General features: G+C 39.3%; 5 protein-coding genes across 7 annotated transcripts; 1 reads left to right on the forward strand and 4 right to left on the reverse strand.

Moving 5' to 3' along the window:
- Positions 1-1,246: 1,246 nt before the first annotated feature.
- LOC111791362 (uncharacterized) lies at positions 1,247-7,111 on the reverse strand. Of its 2 annotated transcripts, XM_087122368.1 has the most exons (5): positions 6,607-7,111; positions 6,185-6,512; positions 2,481-2,596; positions 2,115-2,142; positions 1,247-1,967 (listed from the first exon to the last, which is right to left on the reverse strand). In XM_087122368.1, the coding sequence occupies exons 1-5, from the start codon at positions 6,742-6,744 to the stop codon at positions 1,696-1,698; spliced, it is 882 nt and encodes a 293-aa protein (XP_086978494.1). In that variant the 5' UTR covers positions 6,745-7,111; the 3' UTR covers positions 1,247-1,695. The 2 variants fall into 2 exon arrangements, with proteins under 2 accessions (XP_086978494.1, XP_023528429.1); XM_023672661.2 differs by having other exon boundaries at positions 1,247-2,142; positions 6,607-7,109.
- Positions 7,112-9,638: 2,527 nt separating this feature from the next.
- On the forward strand, positions 9,639-11,656 carry LOC111791130 (uncharacterized). The gene has a single exon (XM_023672353.2). It carries the CDS (start codon positions 9,751-9,753, stop codon positions 11,227-11,229), a length of 1,479 nt encoding a protein of 492 aa, XP_023528121.2. The 5' UTR covers positions 9,639-9,750; the 3' UTR covers positions 11,230-11,656.
- Positions 11,657-12,794: 1,138 nt separating this feature from the next.
- LOC111791132 (non-specific lipid-transfer protein 1) lies at positions 12,795-13,443 on the reverse strand. The gene is made up of 2 exons (XM_023672354.2): positions 13,103-13,443; positions 12,795-13,014 (listed from the first exon to the last, which is right to left on the reverse strand). The coding sequence occupies exons 1-2, from the start codon at positions 13,441-13,443 to the stop codon at positions 13,005-13,007; spliced, it is 351 nt and encodes a 116-aa protein (XP_023528122.2). The 3' UTR covers positions 12,795-13,004.
- LOC111790102 (pentatricopeptide repeat-containing protein At5g15300) lies at positions 13,349-16,941 on the reverse strand. Its single transcript, XM_023670906.2, has one exon. The coding sequence runs from the start codon at positions 16,380-16,382 to the stop codon at positions 14,784-14,786; it is 1,599 nt and encodes a 532-aa protein (XP_023526674.2). The 5' UTR covers positions 16,383-16,941; the 3' UTR covers positions 13,349-14,783.
- A 136-nt stretch (positions 16,942-17,077) lies between these two features.
- Positions 17,078-20,543, reverse strand: LOC111791066 (serine/threonine-protein kinase STY13). 2 transcript variants are annotated; one of them, XM_023672254.2, is made up of 7 exons: positions 20,269-20,543; positions 19,599-19,995; positions 18,939-19,071; positions 18,613-18,808; positions 18,022-18,146; positions 17,767-17,925; positions 17,078-17,666 (listed from the first exon to the last, which is right to left on the reverse strand). In XM_023672254.2, exons 2-7 carry the CDS (start codon positions 19,808-19,810, stop codon positions 17,364-17,366), a joined length of 1,128 nt encoding a protein of 375 aa, XP_023528022.1. In that variant the 5' UTR covers positions 19,811-19,995; positions 20,269-20,543; the 3' UTR covers positions 17,078-17,363. The 2 variants fall into 2 exon arrangements, with proteins under 2 accessions (XP_023528022.1, XP_023528023.1); XM_023672255.2 differs by having other exon boundaries at positions 19,599-20,000.
- Positions 20,544-20,749: the final 206 nt, after the last annotated feature.

Consider the following 20,749-nt stretch of genomic DNA (forward strand, 5'->3'; position numbering starts at 1 on the left):
CAAAATGGATACTTGCAATTCCTTGGTGAAGCTTAATCTGCTCGATTTGTTTTCACCTAGAGAGAAAGAACAGGAAATACATGGGGAATTCAATGCCCTTTCCGCTTCAGTCGGTTTGATTTACATCTTTTATTCATTTTCTCAAAGATTCATTTCACCATGAAGCATTACTTAGTGTTTCCATAGATTACCCCTTCAAACATGCTCATCTTTTGTTTCCTATGCCTTGTTCTTTGTCCAGGCGTAATTGATATAGACAGGCAATCCATCTAATACTCTGCACTTTGCACCATTCCCAAATCTGCCAAAAGATGACAAACGCATTAAAAGGATTGAATACTTTTGCTTTTAACATATTTGACTCTACAGTTATTTATTTACACTTGTGATTGAGATGGGCTTGGACTGCACTGCTATCTTCCCAAATCTTCTATTATTGCGAGGTTAATGATATAACCAACTCATTCCCACTCTTTCAAAGGTGAGCTTCCCACATCTCACAATGAATGCTTTGGCAACCATGTTTAATTATTAGGACTTAGACGTTTTAGATAATTAAATAATTGGAGACCTGACATCCCTCCTAGTGCCTTCAGTATGATCAATACCTCCATTCACATGCGGGCATCCTCCTTAGCACTTGTAACCCTTTAAAATAGTACATCTCTTTTCCTTCTCCATATGATGCAGACCCATCTTTATTCCCCTTCCTTTATCTTTATCTTGTTTCCTTAATGCAGGGGCAATGAATGGTTTAACTTGAAGATACTATCTGTTCATTAAATCATGTTAGAAGCTATTATGTATCGTAATACTCGATCCAAATTGAATTTCAAATGCGTAATTACAAAGGGCAGAAGCAGTAGCATAAAAGGAATCATCCATAAGTGAATGAGAAGAGGAGAAACGGTAGTAATACATATAACATCCCCAATAATAAAACAAGAATCAACCCATTCTCAAAAAGATTAAAAAAAAAACAAACAAACAAACAAGAATTAACAAGGAAACAGAATTATTAAACTCTTTTGCTTCAGTAAGAGACAACAGACCAGTTTCACAATTACTCCCGACATGCATCTAAAAGGAAGAAGAACCACGCGGAGGTAAAATTCAGGCGTGACATATTTACATGAGAGATAATGCTTACCGGAACTCAATACAAAACATGTAATTCAGAAGACTGTCTATTCAAAATTATTTCACAGACTAGAGAGAGAGAGAGAGAGAGAGAGGTTGTTCCACATTCTCAAAAAGATACGCACGCAAATGAACATGTGTATTGTATTATATTTACGGCTCTCTTTCCAAGGTTTTGCAAAGGCAGACACAATCATAATTTTAAAGCTCGAATCAACATTTATATATAGTAAAGCTATCATATAGAAAAATTGTAACAGTTATCTATAGTAGAATCTCAAAAAAGACGAAAAGACATGAATTCTACATCCCACCGAAACAAACCCAAAAATTTGTATGGCCTGGCTTTTATGGCTTCTGTCCCAATTGCGACAGCTACGAACTCTAAAATGTAATCCGAAGTGAGGGAAAGGTGTACATTCAACTATTATGGAATAACCTCGGTGGTAACGTGATGTGTCTCACACTGTCCTTTCTGCCTTCAAATCGCCTACTACTGATCAAATTGTCGAGAGGTCAGACGTTTTGTTTCCTTCTCTGGCTGCTTCATTTTAACTAAACATCCCAATCATTCTCCCACCCATCTTTGTTGGACCTAGCAGTAAGGCCATTAGCTGAAATGCTTCCAATATGACGCCCCCCGGGCGATTTCACAGCATTTTCTTCATCCCAGTCATCATCCCAACCCTGATCCCAACCATCAGCGGTTTCAATGTTGACAGCTGAGGAAGATTCTGGCAGTGCCATTTCAAGCTCTTGATATGGGATACCACCAGCTTGTCTCCTCCTAAACTTGCAGCAAGCCCAAGACCCACCAAAGATTAGGACTGCAAGAAATAAGAAGTAAGCACCGTTTACTGGTGTTGCTAGTTGGTCAAATGAGGGGAGATGCAGAAAAAGGTTTTCTCCAGAAACAAGAGGGCTTCTGTAAAGCACGCATTCTCCATTTCCAGCATCTAATATTAGTTTCATACTTGTTTCGGTCGTCAGCGGAATGGTGATCTGAAAAATAAGGAACAGAAAACTCCAGTTTTATTTCCGAGTGTTCACACAGCAGATAGTTACTCAAAGCCCATCAAACAAACGAGAGTATGTTCTTTAAAGGACTGTAGTAAATGGAAAAATAGCTGGAATTAAAATAGAATGGAACTTCTCCTAATATTTTCACAGGACAAACAATAAAATCAATGCATTCAACCACCGGGCCACAAAAAAGAGTTGCCACAAAAATTTGATACATAAACTAAACCACCTTGTGGTGTAGTATGACACAAGAGGCAAAAATACATATAGCTGTCAAGTGCCACTTGGGAAAGTAGGTTGAAATTACAAGCCCTTACCCTTTCCTTGTGATGTTTTAAAATCTTAAGCCCCTTGAAAAAGTTGCCTCCGGTAACATTCACTTCTAATGTATCTTCACCTTCGTTCAGGACTAGAACAGCCAAGCCTCTGGACTCTTCAACAAGAAAAAAGATGTAAATATAAGGTTATTCTCATCATTTATTAATATTAGATATAATCAGATATTAAGCAATCTCTATCGGTTTAAGAAACTCATCGACTAAAACCCCAAAAGTTACACAGTGGTAAAGGCCATTGGTTTCACCAAGTGGACATGCATTAAAGAAACCGTCATAACATATACATGAGGTATCAACGTTCAATCACATAGTAGAAGAGGCAGTTCCAGGTTTCATAAAGAAAATAGGATTACTTTACAGCACAGGATCAGCATGCAAAAATAACATTTCCTTGGAACTCAAGGAAACAGTTGTACAACGATCCTGTCCAAGTATGGCCGATAGAAATAGCATTTCCATCAACAAAATCTTCTAAGAAATAAAATTCATAAACCAAAACAAAGGAATAATAGGACCTGAAGGAATTTTTCTGCTTCAGTCACTCACTAGTCAGATAAGACAGTGGACGGAAACTTTTCTTAGATGTTCAAAATCAGAATGTGGCTGGAGTGCATTTCTTTTTAGATGATGTTCAAAAAAGAGAGTGAGCTTACTGAATTAATAACAGTGCCAGAGGCCCCAAAAAAAAAAAAAGTAGATAAAACTTTTTTAGGTTCTCAGGTGATCAATGTTGTAGCTTCTTATCTATGTTACCATTTCATGATTAACAAAAAGAAAACATGCTCTTTTCTATAAAATTCTACACAATTGCAAGTATTTACTTCCCCATTTTTGTAGGACAACTGTCAAATCCTGCTATGCAACATAACATTTGGTTAACCATCAACCACTTTCATAGGACAGCTGCCTAATCCTAGTACATTTTGTTATCAAGGAACCTCAAAGGATATTAAATTCTAGATATTAAATATAATATCCTTTCGTGCTGTACTATGTCTAACTTGTCATTGTCGGCACTCAAATCCTAGCAAGAAAACCAATTAGATCAGCAATAGAGATTTTGAATAATGATCCATTCAGTACTTTTAAAAACGGTCTAAATGACCACTACCCAGTACCCTACAAATGACTCATCAATAAAGAAGTTGGCAAAGAAGGGAATCAAAGAGGTCCAAATTTTAAGGAATGAAGTGTTTCCATAGAACTGATTGAAGTTAAAAATTCAATTACAACATTGTTCACAAGTCGCACATCCTAATGATATAACCAATTTGGTTGAGTTAGCTGAGCAGTTTCTGTGACTAAAAGTATAACCAGGTTTTGGCGGCAACTTTGCTTAAATCGAGAAGGCAGGGATGGAAGGTTTGGTTTTAGCTGGAACATGGCGCTAAATAAGCCTTGCATGTCAAAGAGGAGAAATAACAGGATTTACCATATGTATTTTGAAAACAATCCCCAACAACAAAAAATTCCCAAGTAAATCAATAAATATGCATTTGTCAAAAAATTCCAGCTCTTTTCGCTTGTGAGCCAATAAACTTGACTTAGTAAAAAAGTTATCACAAAACAAGATTATTGCAAACTCACTTTAAAACAAAAACACTATATTACTAGAGTACTAGGTACGAAGTAAAGCACTGAGACCATCAATCTCAATAGTGCAATATGATCTAAGCTTGTTTTCAATTAAAATTAAAACAATTTAAAAAAAAAAATTATCAAGCCATTCTTACCTGACATGCATATCAATTCCATGCTGTAGTTCTTACATTCGGGTACAAGCTTTACAATGTAAAAGTGATTGAGTAAATAAATATCATGGGTTTACATAGTTTAGGGAGGCTCAATTCATCTCAATGCCAAGGGAATATCATGTTGAATTACTGATACCTTCACATGAATTATCTTAATTTAACTCTGACTTAACCTTGTTATGCACAACACATCTTACAATCTGTAGGATGATAGAATATTTAGTTAAAACAAGAAGGTTTCAAGAGTTTTTATTCGGTGATAAAGATTTTTATAAAATAATTGCCTAGCTCAGCTGGAATGAAGGAAGAAAGAAACTCGGTAAAGGGTGGGCCATTGTGGGGGGGTTGGGTAAGGAAAATGGGGGCTGATCAGGGAGAGAAAATCCAGAGGGGTGAGAATGCTCGGGACCTTTCTTTTCCTTGACAAAAGAGCTAATTGAAAAATATCAACACTCTCAACCACTACTTTCTTCCATTAAACTCTAATAACTCCCCTACTTAGAGATGGCTGGTGTCAACCCATGGGATTTGAAAAACTTCTAGAACATAAAAGAGCATGACATGCTATCGATGAAAAATAGTCTTTTTCCATGTTATGCATCACACCATATACATTTAACAGTGTCACTGCAGTCATGTTAATTCAACTTTTCATCCTTCACACTGCCATTTTTAAAATAAAAAAAATAGAAAACTCTTTAACATTTTGTATGAAAAAAAAATCAATCAGAATACAATGGTGGCAGAAACAAAAGTAAGAAGAAACCAAAATATACCTATTCTGAGAGACCTTTATGAATGCCACCGGAGCTAATCTAATTTCTGATCATGGTAAAGGATGTGATAATACATGACGGTACAATCACACCTTTCTAACCAAGTAATAAGGTAGTCTAATACCTGAAATCTTTTCCAGCAATTTAATACTAATTTGTAAAGTGGTTAACTGATAAAATAGAAAAATATGATGTCATAAACTATAAGAGCCAGGAAAGCAATATTTATTTCATTCAAAACTAGGAACTACGAACTAAAAGTTAATCCAATAACATAGGGTAACCAAACAGCTCTGGGCCTTCACCAGAAGTAGGAAGACCCATATGACAACTTGGTTAAATCTGATGAAGAAAATATGTTGTTTTAGTCTAAATCAAATACCATTGTATACAGCTAATGATGAACAGACTAATAACATTTGATAGTCCAAAATACACTAAAGGAATACAAAAAATGAAGATGTTTTTATATGGAATGATTCTCATATTGAAATTGGTTGCTCCTTTATCGTGAAAGGAACAGAGAGATCTAAGACCTTTCCCATGATTAAATAGTCATCAGCAGGAACAGGTTTAGAAATCCTCAACAGAGAGTAAAGGAACACAAATAATTAACCCACCGTATATAGTTTTATAAACCTATATGCATAGTGAAATTCAATCAAATGATTCTATAGACCAAAACTTAAAAATTTCTTAAGATTATAAAGCAATATCATTCAAAGAATTTTACCACATACAGGGGGGAAAACATTACTGACATTCTCCTAGGCAGGTTAACTATTTGAAGCTTCATATAGGAGATCATATGTCGGACTTCGATTCCACAATAAAGGTTTGGTTTTCATGTCATATCTTGGAGAGACTATGCAACTTCCAGAAATACGCAACAGGCTTCTAGGCCACAGAAGTTGGATCTTTACCACCAAATAACTGACTAGTTCCAATAATAGTTTACGATAATAAAATTGATACCAACAACCTACCAGTACAAATTTAATACACGACAGTTCTGGAGCTAGCACGATTCAAGAAATATAAAATCCTGGAGTAGAAGAGAACGAAAACAAAATCCACGCCGGAAGAAAACGGAAGAGCATGGTAAAAATCAGGCTCGGAAAGCTTATAAGACCCAAAAGAAACTCGTATTTACCAATAAGATTACTTTGGATACAAGCAATCAACTTCTTCTGGTCCCGGCACTTCTTGTTGTCAGGTACCCCATCACAAGTTTCATGCTTACTTGATAGAGCACTGGCTTCAGTGCCATTCTCCTTTTTTGTGTCAAAAGGTTTACCACTCCCTGTCTCGCTTACTGTAGATGAACTACCGGAACTTGAATTATTGAGTACATTCGATTCCAGACTGGACGATGAGTTGTTGGGCGCAGGCGGGGGTGGTTCAACTTGCTTCTTCTTTCCGATAACGGGTGCAGAATCCGAGATGTTCACAGAAGAAATCGGACTGATGACTGGGGAACCCTAAAAAGGCGAAAACGAAAAGTTCATAAATTAGACAGAAAGATAGCATTCTTTCATTCATTCTTTTTCTTTCTTCAAGAAAGTAGAGGATTACTTGCGACGTTCGCGTGGAGTTATTGTTTGAAGCCGGCTCCAACAACTTTCTTGAGTCCCAAAGAGAGGCATTGGTTACCTCCGAAACAACTGCATGACATAGAAACAAAGCCAGAAAGCAATCTCTGCGCATCGCCATTGAATTCCACTTCTTTCCGAACCAAAATTCAGGATAATTCTCTAGGCTACGGGATTGGAAATGCAAGAAACTACTCTTTTGAATTTCATTCTCCGAGAATTGAACTTTGGGTCGCACAAAGCAAAATCAAAATAATCCACAAATTCCCTCCAGCTTAGAAACACAGCCAGGAAAGGCCATTGTAAAAAAGAATTGCAAGAGAGTGTAAAATGGTTTTGAGGGGAAATTTCAGGAGCTCCAAATTCCGAGATTTCTTCGCATTCAGGATTTTCAAGCTGATGGCTGGTGACGCAAATTGTGCAGAGAGAATTTCATGGATGGTTGGAGGTCGAAGATGGTGGAAATGGAACTCGGATGAAATTTGTGTCGGGCCGTCTCTTCTGAACCTCATGGGCCTCGAGAAGGCTTTGGATTTTAAAATAAGGCTCGAGAAAAACATTGACAGAAGGGCCTACGAGAAGGCTCTCGACTTTAAAATAAAGAAAAGCTTTAACAGATGGGCCTAAGATAGGCTCTCGACTTCAAAACAAGGTCCATGAACAGCATTAACAGATGGGCCTAATCATATGGGCCTACGAGTAGGCTTTAGACTTCAAATTAAGGCCCAAGAAAACAAGTAGGCTCTCACTTCACAATAAGGCCCAAGAAAAACATTAACAAATGGGTCTATGATAAGGCTTTCGACTTCAAAATAAGGACCAAGAAAATCATTAACAGATCCATGAGCAGCTAAACCATTTTCATTACAGACAACCTGTTTTCATATTCATGTCTCCAAACATTTTCAACCATTTTATTCAAATAGTCATTTTCATGTAAGTATGAAAAAAAATTATAGATATTTATTTTCAGAAATACAATTAAAAAAAATGAAAATAGAAGCCACCTCGAAAGAAGAGTAAATTGATTCAAATATAACTCTAGTCGACATGCCTCTAAATTAGGTCAAGTCATCATCTATCATAACGAGAATTGATTCATGAGTTAATTATATCATTGCAACAACGATCCATTATAATAGTGAGTACATATATTTACCTCTAACACATAGGCGGGAGCGCAATGTCGTCCACGCTGTGACACATGTCTCCCCTATTATACATTATGACGTCCGATAGAAATAGACATGATTTTTGTGGACAGTCATTGTTAGGTACAACAAACCTCTACATTAATATGATATTGTTCACTTTGAACATAAACTCCGGTAACTTTGCTTTTGTTTTCCCCAAAATGCCTCATACTACATTAATACCAAAATGTTATCGTTGTCGCTGACTTCAATACACACATTTGTTTGTTCTCTTTAGAAAAAAAATTAGTATTACACCAACAATCCTCTCTCGAACAAAGTACACCATCGAACCTCCTCAGGCTTGCAACTTCTTTGTTTGACATCTAGTCATTGTGACTTTACCAAGTTAAGATAAGGATATGACTCTAAAATTATGTTAGGAACAACGAACATCCACGTTGATATGATATTGTTCATTTTGATCATAAACTCTCGTGACTTTACTTTTCATTTCCCCAAAAAGCTACATAGCAATAGAGATAGTGTCCCTTACCTATAAACCCATAATCTTCCCCTTAATTAGCCAATGTGAGACTTAAACAATGCTCAACATACGGTCCTGTGCAGCGTCCGTCGAGTGTTCTATCAGTACCAAAGTTGGTGAGCATTCATATGTCATATAAACACTTAATTCTAGAGGCGCATGCCCAAACTCATACTAGAACCACGACTTTCGAGGTTAAGGCTGGTAGCCCGACCTAACCCTTGTTCGAGAAATACTGACAAACAAATACTGACACCCATGTTGACATCATTACCACTTTTACTCACGGTTGATCCCAAAATTGGGCCGAAAAAACTTTTTGACTCAACCAGGAGACTGGCCTAGTTAAGTCCTTTAGTATCCAATAAGCCATCGAAGGAGAATAAGCAAGATTCCTTGCTTGTTGCTCCCTAGCAAGCAATAAAAAGAGAGTGTAGGCTATTGGTCCAAATAAAGGCACACTTAACTAATGGGGTTAGCTTCTCGGTGGTTTAATCAGTTTGCATTGGCTCCTTGGTTTTCGTTGCTTTGGGTTCCTTATTCCACACAGTCCCAGCCGAGGCCTTGAAAGAGACAAAAGAAACAAACTTTGGCTTTTGAGCTTCCCGCATAAGAAAGAAAAGATAATATATACACAAGCATCCATTGGCAATATCTAGAAGAGATGGCAGTGGTTAAGAAATTTGGGGACGAACACAGCAACTTGTTGGACCAATACGAGAGACGGAGCTTTGAGGCGCGACTAAACCAAGCGATTCTGGGGCGGAGTCTTTCGGAGCCGAGGACGTTGAGGTCTCAACAGCAGCCGCAGCCGCAACTTAGTGCCTCAGGCTCAGTTCGGCTACCATGCTTGGTAACAACAAGTAGCAATCAGCCCAGAAAAGGAGGCCGTGGATCCACATTCAACTTCAACAAGATTATCAATAGGTTACTCAAACCCATTTTGGGGAGAAAGAGTAAGAGTAGGGCAAAGAAGGAACTTCCAGATTTCAGAAACCCCGTGTCTTGGAAAGCCCTCAGTAAATCCATGCGCCTTTGATCTTTTTTCAATGCTGTCAATCTGCGTCCCCTTGCTTTCCTTGTCTATTTTCTTACATCGGAACAGGATACTCCAATGTCAATCAATCAACGGATTGAGTGGTTTTCATTTGTAGTTGAAGTAATGAACATTCGGATATTATTCTGTTGTCTTTTCTTTATTAAATTATTTTAACCAACTTTCTCCTTCAAGATTTTGGGCTGTTCTTGCTATCAATGCCATGGAGCGGACTGGGCTCAAGTCAAGTCACTCGAGGCCCAAACAACTTCGTTCTCCAATCTCCCAATTTCTGGAGATACAGACCAAACCCAATTTCACCCTGCCGTGCCCTCCACCAACTTCAGCTTCCCATCCAATCGTCTCTGCAAAAACCAATCTTTCCTTCCATAGAAATCCCAACATAAACGAATGCGTCTCGCCCTTCGCCCGTCTTTCCTCACCACTCTTCCGCTCTCTTCTACAGATACGCCTTTCGGTGCCAACTTTATCGAAGAAAATGGTAGGCTTAGCGCGAATAAACGACCCCATTCCGTCTGTAATGGCGGGCTTAGTTTCAATCACCATGTTCACGCCTCACCTTTCAAACTGGGGATTCAGATTCCCACTAGAATGACCATTCAAAATGTTGCCGACACAATTAAATCACTGCCAATACCGTCGGAAGAAGGGACTGAAATTTTCATCATGTCTCAGAAAAGTTGTGAGATTCAAAACATATGTGAATTCAATGACCTGTTCATGGAATTCGTCTCAGAAGATGAGCTCGATCTTGGCCTAAAACTGTTGTCCAATTTATCATCTTACGGTTTGGTCCCAAATTGTAGAACATTTTCCATCATGATAAGGTGCTATTGCAAGAAAGGAGATTTAGATAATGCGGCTAGGGTTTTAGGCCAAATGCTGGGAAGCGGTTGTAATCCAAACGATGCAACCATCACAGTTCTCGTGAATGCTTTCTGCAAAAGGGGTAAAATGCAGAAAGCCTTTGAAATGGTCGAGCTCGTGGGAAGGAATGGACGCAAGCCAACCGTTCAGGCATACAATTGTTTGTTGAAAGGGCTATGTTACGTTGGGAGAGTGGAAGAGGCATGCGAAATGGTGACGGAAATGAAGAAGGATAGCTTGATACCTGATATTTACACGTACACGGCTCTTATGGATGGCTTGTGTAAGGTAGGCCGATCAGACGAGGCAATGGAATTGCTCAGTGAAGCTGAGCAAAATGGTGTTAAACCAAGTGTAGTTACTTTCAACACCCTCTTCAATGGCTACTGCAAGGAGGGCAGACCACTGGATGGGATCCGTGTGTTGAAGAAAATGAAGCAAATGAACTGTACGCCGGATCGCATTAGTTATAGCACTCTGCTGCAGGGGCTGATAAAATGGGGTAAAATCCGAACAGCCTTGAGGACATACAAGGAAATGGTTAGCTCAGGCCACAGCATCGAAGAAAAAATGATGAATACCTTCATGAGAGCGTTGTGCAGGAGAAGCTGGAAAGAAAAGGACCTATTGGAAGATGCCCATCAAGTGTTTGAGAAAATGAAGAACGAATTGCAAGTTGTTGATCGGAGTACATATGGCCTGCTGATCCAAGCACTCTGTTCAGGAAACAGGACTTCTGAGGCTTTGGCAAATTTGCATCATATGATTGGAAAAGGGTACTCTCCAAGGGCGATTACCATCGACGTTATGGTTCAAGCGCTTTGTCACAGCGGAGGCGCCAGTGAAGCATTGTGTGTTTTGGGGCATGGAATCCGTTTCAGCAGAATTTCCTTTGACCTGATTATCGAGGAGCTAAATGAAGAAGGAATGTGGTTTAGTGCTTGTAACGTATATGGCCTGGCTTTGAAACGAGGTATTAAACCCACGAAGAGGCCTCGGTGACGAAACGTACTCATGAGAAATGCTCCTGCCACGAGCGGGCGTGCAGTTAAGCCCAAATATACATATTAATTTTATCAAAGAGAACTGATGAGCCACAGTAAGCATGTTATTCCAGAATTTAATTTTAACAATTCCTGCCAATGAGTGATTTAGTTTTGGGATATCAATTCCTGCCAATGAGTGATTTAGTTTTGGGATATCAATCCCTGCCAATGAGTGATTTAGTTTTGGGATATCAATTCCTGCCAATGAGTGATTTAGTTTTGGGATATCAATTCCTGCCAATGAGTGATTTAGTTTTGGGATATCAATCCCTGCCAATGAGTGATTTAGTTTTGGGATATCAATTCCTGCCAATGAGTGATTTAGTTTTGGCATACTTTCAGATACAAGCTAACTGCTTCACATAGTTTCATCCTTTGCTAAATTGGTATCCAAATCTTAGTAGTCAAAAAAGAGTAGAGGGAGACAATGTTTGCAGCCCCATTGGTGAATTGATATTTGACGTGCTCAATCCCCACAACGAGATCAAAGAATCAACAAAACAATTGGTGTTCAGAGGAGTACTGGAAACCTTCAAGCCCGGCAAGGTGTATTGACTGTACTATCGCCTATGTTTATAAACAGAGGGGCATTAACAACAGCACCAGTTTGAAGAACCACCTGCCAATGAAATTTCGTCGTCAGTTAGAAGACTGGCAATATAATTCTTAGAGATTAGAGGTGTGAAATGAGTATGAGCTATAAAGTGTAGCATGCATAAGCAGATAATGATAACTTCCTGCTCGAAAACTCTTCTCAACCGTATTTCCGGTCACGTAATTGCGAATTTTGGTCCTTACAAAAGCTGCTGCTCCTCGTTAGCATTACCGCAGGCTGATGGGGCCTTTTATTTTTACTCTTCCAAACACTTGAAATAATGTAGGAATATGGAATCAACTAAATTGTCTTAACCACAATCTAGTAGAAACTAAAACAGAGATAATTAAGATACAAGGAAGTATCGGGAATTAGAATCCTAGCATACAAGCAAGTTGCAGTCGAAATTTTGTGGAGGAAGAAGAAGAAAAATAAACCTGGAAATGATTGAGTGGTGCAATTCATGAGTGAAAGAAGTCAAATTAGGAATGGAAGAAGTGGAAAACAGAGAAGTTGGAGGGCGATTGGGGAAATAGGTACAAAAGGGACAGACATTTCAACCATGAATAAGATTGAAGGATGAGAAGGTCCAATTTCAATGAGCAGCCTTAAAAAAAGGTAGAATAAGTAAAATAATTAAAACAAATAATTATGGATGGATTGATTTAGTTAAGTGAGGATAAGAGGTGTGTTGTGATTTGAAAACCAAAAGAATTAGGTGTTAGTTGCGATTAATTCACAAATTGACTTTGATGGTGTCCTCGTAAAAATATAATGAACAAATTTAGTTGGATAGGTTTGGAAAATTATTCTAAATCATCTTTTGGGTTGCTTCTTGTCATTGTCACTATTAAAAATATGGAATTGACGTTATTCATCGCCACTTATAATATCTATAAATATAATATTATCGGTGATAAATGATGTAGAAAAACAGGAAATAGATTAATATTTTTATAATATATTAGAACTCCCAATGACACGTGTGCCATTGGAATCCCATACAACACGCTCACTAATGGAAACAAGAAAAAGAGATAGTAAAAGCAGGAAACCACCCATGCTCTTATTCATTCTGGTACTGCTATGGGAATTAAAGCAAGCTAGCTTAGGCTACGCTAACATCACCTCCGCCCTCAGTTCACCCTGCAACCAATGTCAAATGAAACCAATATGAGACATTAATTCCTTGCATAAAAACCAGGACAAACGTAGAAGCATAGGATGTACTTACTTGTTGCAGTCGGTGCTGGGGCTGATCTTATAAGGAATTCTGACGCCACACTGGCTTGGAAGGCTAGACGCGGCGTTAAAGTTGATCCCAGAGATGCTACTCGCAGCAGACTTCAAGCAGGTGCAAGCGGTGCGTCGATCGACAGAGGTGGAAGCTTGGCTGTTCAAGGACCTTATGCCATTGCAACATGCTGCTGGAACACCAGATGATGGATTTTTCAAATATGGGATGCACGGAGCCACTGAGCTAGCCACTGCCCCGCATGTAATAGCCGCTTCACCCACTACCATGCACATCAAAACAACACCCACAATAATCGCCATCTTCATGCTTCGCTCCATTTTCTCCTCTCCTCTTCTCTTCTCCTCTTCTCTTCTTGATGAAACTCACTTATGTTTTGGCTTATTTTGCTGTGTGGATCATCCCCTCTTGGGTGCCGCTGTTTATATAGCCAACTCCACTCCTACATGCAACCCATTTCAAACCCACAATTTATGAGGCAACCAGGAAGGTGGTTGGTGGTGGTTGGGTCTTCACTCGATGTGGACCCAACCCCTTCCATTATTACCTTTTATCACTCTCTTCCATCTTCCATACTTTTACCTTTCACCCTTAACGTGTTCCACCCTGCCGGTGCCTAATAATGCATACCTTTTTACTTCGCCCTGCTGCCTACTGGGCTACACTCAACTCTCATTCAATTTTAATCAAATACCACACCCATATGTTTCGTTTTATCTTTAACCCCTCCCTTGCAATTAGTCATAATTTACAATTGGAAAGAATATTCGAGAACGTCCTGGATTTAGTGAATTAAGTAGCAGCAGTGGGAAATCATTGATGAGGAGGTGGGCCTCAGACGTCCAATAAATGCATATGAATTGGACTAGAATGGCATGACCGACGGCCTAGAACGAAGCCCATGCTAGTCAAGACATGGCCGACCACGTGTCACCGTTTTGCGAAAGGCCAATTAATGGGTGTCTTGTCTTTCTGCTTGAGAGAGAAAGAGGGAGAAGAGGGAAAATGTGGAACTGAACAAAATTTGGTACCTGTATGTATGGGAGGGTCTTGATTCTTTTCCCAAGGTTCATTGGAACTTTAAATTCAGATACTTTTCAGGAAGACGAAAAGAGTGAATAAAATTGGTAACACAATTGGATATGGTGAAAAGTTGTTTACCAAAAAGGAGGGGAAAGAAAAGTCAAATTTGTTATTTAACCAAAGGCTAGGCTTCGAGGTTGCTCCATCCAGTTAGGCCACGCAGTTGGGCCAAAAATAGCGACAATCAATTGGGCATTTAAACGAGTAGGTATGAGTATCATCCATCCCAACCAACGTACACACAAAGCCTTAATCCTACGCATCCACCTCAATACGCCATACCCTTCGCTCAAATACTTCTAAATATCACATTCTCATTCCCCTTCTACAAATTAAACACCACTCTTATCTCGACTAAAATAAATAAATATATTGTGAGAACAAAGATTCAAATAAATGTAGAAATGATGTCACTGAAAGCTTTTCCATCCGAACCGTTTGTTTTGGGCTGTTGGTAAGCGAGAAGAATCCATAGAGAAACCGTCGATCACACAAAAGCAGTGGGCTGAAAAATGTTTCCAAAAGGGCTGGTTGCTTAAATAATCAACACCGTTGTTTCTCTCGTAAAAGCCTTGGACTATTGAATTTTAACGTGGCTGGATCCAGCTTTCTTGCAAACTCCATACTCAATCATCTCGTTTCTCAGTCGCCCCACATCATCCCACCGCTCTTCTTCGGCGTAGATGTTTGACAATAGAACATAATCTCCATCCTTCCTTGCCTCCAACTCTCCCAGTTTGCAGAACGCTTCCTCGCCCAATTCTACATGTCTGTGTACTCTACAACCACCCAACAACGTTCTCCACACAACAGCGCATGAACTGAAAGGGCAACCTTTGATCATCTCGTATGCTTCCTGCAAAAAACCCCATCTGCTGAGAAGGTCAACCATGCAACCGTAGTGCTTTAAGTCCGGCATTATCTTGTATTTGTTAATCATCAGACTTAAAAAATGACGTCCTTCTGCAACCAGACCCTTGTGACTACAGGCAATCAGAATAGCCACGAAAGTCACCCGATTGGGTTTGTGATCATCATTCCCTGCCTCCATGGAATCAAACATCTCCAAAGCTCTCTCACAGTAGCCATGAACTGCCAAACCCATAATCATCGCGTTCCAGCAACTTACAGGCTTCATCTCCATTTCGTTGAATACCTCCAAAGCTAAGCTCAGCTCCCCACATTTAGCGTACATATCAACTATGGCATTACCTAGATATCCTTCAATTCTGTAATGCTCCGCTTTCAAGGACTCGTGGATTTTCTTCCCCATCTCCAATGAACCCGTTTCAGCACAGGCGCCCAAAATAGATATAAACGTTACTTCAGTTGCTCTAATGCCCGACTGTTTCATGCTATGGAACACCTCCACAGCTCTCTTGTAATCTTTAACCTTCACATAACCGGCAATAATAGAATTCCAGGATACAACGTCCCTCTCAGGCATTTCTTCGAACACCTTTCGTGCTGCTACAAGATTATTCAACCCAATATAGCGTGCCAATACGGTATTCCAAGAAGTTACATTTATCTGAGGCATCAATTGAAGAAGAGAATCCGCTGACTTATAGTCACGAACTCGATTGTAAGCCGACATCATAATGTTCCATGAAACAGCACTTCTCACAGTCATTTCTTCGAAAAGCATACGAGCAAAAACTACCAAGCCACACCCGGAGTACATTAGAAGCAATGAATTCTGGACGTGATGATCTTGATCGAGCCCCAATTTCAGGACGCGGTTATGAATTTCAGCGCCCTTGCGTGAAATGATATCGTGGCCAAAACATTGGTCGTCCTTTTCAGTGCATTTGATAGCTCTTGCACAAGCCTTGAGCACAAAATTGTAGGTGAAATGATCAGAATGAACATCCATACGTTGCATATGGTTGTAAATAAGCAAAGCTTTAAGGGGGAAAACGCTGTTGGAGTAGGCACGAATCATGGTGTTACAAATGAAAGAATCGTCCATGGAAATGTCTTGGAACAAAGCATGAGCATGAGGGAGACTTCCAGATGGAGAAAGGGATGAGAACGCAATTAGCTTCGTCATTACAGGAATGTGATTGCAGAGACCAGCTTTGACGATGAATGCGTGGGCCAGTTCCAGTTCTTTCATGGAGGAGAGACGGAGAAGCTTGGGAAGTATGTAAGAAAGGGCACCTTTCAGCACCATGTTCCATCTTCCTGAACAAAGGCAAATGCTTCAGCGACTAACAAGTGGATGCATCGAAAGGCAAATGCTTCAGCGACTAACAAGTGGAAGCGTCGAAAGGCAAATGCTTCAGCGACTAACAAGTGGAAGCATCGAAAGGCAAATGCTTCAGCGACTAACAAGTGGAAGCGTCGAAAGGCAAATGCTTCAGCGACTAACAAGTGGAAGCATCGAAAGGCAAATGCTTCAGCGACTAACAAGTGGAAGCGTCGAAAGGCAAATGCTTCAGGCTTCAGCGATTAACAAGTGGAAGCATCGGGCGGGCGGTTGCTTTTGTAATGGACCCTGAAGAGCTGAAGCAAATTTGAAGAGCTGAAGCAAATTTGAAGAGCCGCCGCATTGCATTCCATCCATTCATTCACCGAAAATGGGCCCTTTTTTCTTTCCTTTTTCTCACTTTCTCAATATTTTTAAACTATTACAATGTTCAAAGTTTTTTTTAATAAAAATTATATTAAAATTGGAATTTCCTTTGAAATGAATATATTTTTTTTAAAATAAAAAAGATTCTCTGCGAGAAACCTAATTTCCACAAAAAGAAATAAAAATATAACATCACCAGAGGCGGAGATGTAACATCTCTGATCAGCATCCATCTATAAAATGGATAACATCTCTGTTCTTAACTGTGGTTATGTATTGTGATATCATCAGTCTAAAAATTAATACTGGGTGTATAGATTTCAAAAGAAACGTCGTTTCCTTTTTTGGTGAGTAAATTTTTGATTATGAGAGTGAAAAGCCACAGGTCTATGTACCCTCCTATGAAACCCAAATCAACTAAACTAAACAATTTTGGAAGTTCTCTCTTTCTCGTTTTATTATTTGGTCAACGGGTTCCCCCATTCACACCCTTCCTTTCTTCCTTTTCCACACCCTTCATCCTATTTCTTCTTTTTCTCCATGTGGAAAGAAAACAAGGCATTCAAAAAATAATTGCCCTTATTGCGAGTTCTTAGCCCTCTTAGCTGCAAACAGTTGGCGAAGGAATCCAAACTTTCCTCTTGCGCGAGCCGAGAACTCGGTGATAGTACCATTGCTAGACGTTGGTGTCTCCGTTGTGTCAGATTTTGGTGAAGACGGTGAAGACGGCGACGAAGGAGGTGGGAGTGTAAATAGATATGCATTAAGCATGCGGATGATCTGGCTGAAGCTGGGCCTCATCTTAGAATCTTCCACCCAACACGACTGTACGATAAATGCTAGATCTGGAGGTATGTCGCCTGGAATACTCGGTCTCTCTTGCTGCATTCTCAGACCACAGTATCCAATGGTCACATATTTTGGAAGAAAAGGAACAAAATGGAAAGAAATGCATCGAAATAAACAAAATGTTGGCAGGCACCTTGAAAGCAGCAGCATATGCAGCTTGCAAATTGGACATCCCTTCAAATGGCATTCGGTTGGTCAACAGTTCCCATAACACAATTCCAAAGCTGTAAACGTCCACCTTGTTGTTGTAATGCTTCTTCTCTCCCTGCCGCAATGTCACAGTGCTATATAGCTGCAAACACACACACCAATGCAACGGTGCAACAAAACCCAATCAATAATAAAGCAATCCTCACACGACATTAAAAAAGAGGTTAAAGTAGAACACCTCAGGAGCCATCCAGCGGTAAGTCCCTGTTTCTGCAGTCATCATCTCGGTCACAGATTCTTCTCTAGCAAGTCCAAAGTCTGCAAGCTTCACAGACCTTTGGTTTGCAGTAAGCAACAAATTATCTGCATTGCAAGTGGTTTACTAATGTAAGTAATGGGACACATACACGGAAGCAGTATATATACCAATTCATTCTAATTTGTAAGAGTCATGCATAATATTACTGGATACATGTAATTGATAAATTGAATCCCCATTTGAGTTTGGAAACATTGATACATTACATCCAGATACCTTAAAAAGTACATACCAGGAAGCAGTAGTAACCCGATATATTGAAGTAACGAAACATTAGATATAATCCTAATTCTAAAATTCATGCCACGAAAAAGTACACATTACTCAAAACTCTCTTCAGATTCACCAAAACAATTATCATCACATAGAAAATCAACGAATTGAAGAAGGTGATGGAGCAAGATGGTTGAGAAATCTTCAAATATCATCCAGAGAACCTTCATGCATTTGCAAGTTCTACAACACATGTTGTCTGGCTTACAATAGCAAGTAGAGATGAGTGAGGATTACCAGGTTTGAGATCTCTATGTATAATCCCATTTGCATGTAGACAATCCATAGCACGAGCAATATCCAAAGCAAAGTTAATGGCCAGCCGAGGGTCCAGCTGTTGCTTACGATTATTCATCAGATACTTCCTGAGTGACATTCCTGGTAATAGCTCTGTAACTATCACCATTAGAGGTTCTTTACAAGCTCCAATAAACTGCAAAGCAAATATCTTGCTATATTTGGTAAAATATAAATCATGGAATGTGAATATAGAAAATATTATATTTATACTTTAAAAACATAGGTTTTAAAAATGCAGGCAGACTTCAACTTGATTTCCTCACCTTGACAAGATTTTCATGTTTTACTCGGGACATCATATTTACTTCACGGGCAAAACGATTTTCAAGTGCTGCCCTTTCTTCTACAGTACTCCCTCGATGAAGAACTTTAATGGCCACAATTTGGTTCCGGTACCTGGAAAAAATACAAATGGACTTCAATCACTTAGCAGACTCCACTAGCTTCTCGCAACTATACACTCTCTCTGCGTACAAGTACGAAATGTGATGCAAGGATTTGTAGCAAGAACTAATTAAAAATACGAACAGGCTTAGTTTCGTGACATTCATGATCAAGCTATGGAACAAATAATTTGCTCAGTAACTGTCGAGAAGAGCACCATTTTTATTGTAGGAAGCACATATCAGTTTGTCTAGAGCCGCTGTGTCATAAGAGTCGGAACTTGCGGTTATAGAAACCTTATCTTTCAAACATTTCCTCAAAACAGCTACTACGTCAGATTCTTAGAGACTCGTCTATGGAGTGTACTTAAATAAAAGCATATCAGATATGGAGGTTAGATACATACGAAATCGACAAACTACGTAGATAAGCAAATTGTTTGTCACTTCATTATTTGTGAACTATCAGGTTCTTCAAGCCAAGGCTGTAAGAAGCAACAATGTTTACAACAAATTTTGAGACAAATGAATCACACAGACCTGCCTTCATAAACCTTCCCATGAGCACCCTCGCCAATCTTGGATCCAATAAATAGTAATTTTGGATCAACGAGAAGATTATCATCGATGGTCAAGTGTTGGTCTGTTATGGATCCATTCTGGATGACTGGTTTCCCTTCTGCCTCAACAGAGTTCCTCAAAACTGGCGCCTCAAAACTGGTTTCCCCTCTATTCTCCTCGTTACAATTCATAGTGCACCCTCAAATTATTGTATACTTCCTCATACTGATACGTTGTGGACAAACTTAATCCAAAGCTAACATTAGTTCAATCATTCACATTTCACGGTGGCCAATCAGTAGAACATCTTCAAACCACCGAACTAAATCTCAACTATATTATATGAACCCATTCACAGCACCAAAAACTTGAACACCTGTTCTACGATTTTGACATAAACGAAAAGAAAATCAGAGTTTATATAATAAGAATAAGAATAAGAATAAGCGATCGATTTGGAATAAAACTTATCCCCCGTTTCCAACAAAAAAATGTAGCTCGCCTATCCCGGACGCCCTTTTACGGTTTAAACATCGGGAGAATCGCGAGATTAAAACTGTGCACATAGCTTTGCTTGATTTCAAAGCGTCCTCCTCGGCCTAACCTAAGCAAACAAACCCTAGAAAAATAAATAAAATAAATAACTTACAGTTGAAGCCAAAATTTGGGAGGAAAGTATAGAGGAGAAAGGAAAGCAATAAGAAAAATGGATGGGGTCGCTGTCTAAGTTGGAGTGTGGAGCTTGATTCGTGTTTCCGTAGTTGAATGAGCATCTAAACACATAATAAACAAACAAGGCAAAACTCTCAGTTTCTCTCGCTAGAGATGGAAATGGAAACAGCACACACGCACACTCTCCCTCTCTCTACCGACTGCGACGAAAGAAGCAGTCCGCTGCGAGATAATTCCAACCCTCTCTTCCGACGACAACTTTGGATAACTTTAGAAGTGAAAATTCAAAACGCAAAGGAAAAAAAAAAAAAAAAAGAAAAAAAAAGAAAGAGAGAGAGAGAGAGAGATTAAAAATGGTTGTCCAATAAAACATGCACACGTGGATGGGCTGAGATACAAGGTTTTGATGTTCTCCTCACAATTTTCTTTATTATTATTATCGCTTTATATATATATAT

Source organism: Cucurbita pepo, chromosome 3 (genome assembly GCF_057944985.1).
Source record: "Cucurbita pepo subsp. pepo isolate OVF chromosome 3, ASM5794498v1, whole genome shotgun sequence".
NCBI lineage: Eukaryota > Viridiplantae > Streptophyta > Magnoliopsida > Cucurbitales > Cucurbitaceae > Cucurbita > Cucurbita pepo.

Bases quoted from the DNA above. Each gene is read 5' to 3' on its own strand.
- LOC111791130 (XM_023672353.2), top strand. From the start codon at position 9,751: ATGCGTCTCGCCCTTCGCCCGTCTTTCCTCACCACTCTTCCGCTCTCT.
- LOC111791066 (XM_023672254.2), bottom strand. From the start codon at position 19,810: ATGAATTGTAACGAGGAGAATAGAGGGGAAACCAGTTTTGAGGCGCCA. The intron at 19,072-19,598 runs GTCTGTGTGATT...TATTTTTTCCAG, and splicing joins GGGAAGGTTTATGAAGGCAG to GTACCGGAACCAAATTGTGG. The intron at 18,147-18,612 runs GTAATCCTCACT...CTTGCAATGCAG, and splicing joins ACATAGAGATCTCAAACCTG to ATAATTTGTTGCTTACTGCA.
- LOC111791362 (XM_023672661.2), bottom strand. From the start codon at position 6,744: ATGGCGATGCGCAGAGATTGCTTTCTGGCTTTGTTTCTATGTCATGCA. The intron at 2,597-6,184 runs GTAAATACGAGT...TTCTTGTTGAAG, and splicing joins TATCCAAAGTAATCTTATTG to AGTCCAGAGGCTTGGCTGTT. The intron at 2,143-2,480 runs GTAAGGGCTTGT...CTTATTTTTCAG, and splicing joins TAAAACATCACAAGGAAAGG to ATCACCATTCCGCTGACGAC.
- LOC111791132 (XM_023672354.2), bottom strand. From the start codon at position 13,443: ATGGAGCGAAGCATGAAGATGGCGATTATTGTGGGTGTTGTTTTGATG.
- LOC111790102 (XM_023670906.2), bottom strand. From the start codon at position 16,382: ATGGTGCTGAAAGGTGCCCTTTCTTACATACTTCCCAAGCTTCTCCGT.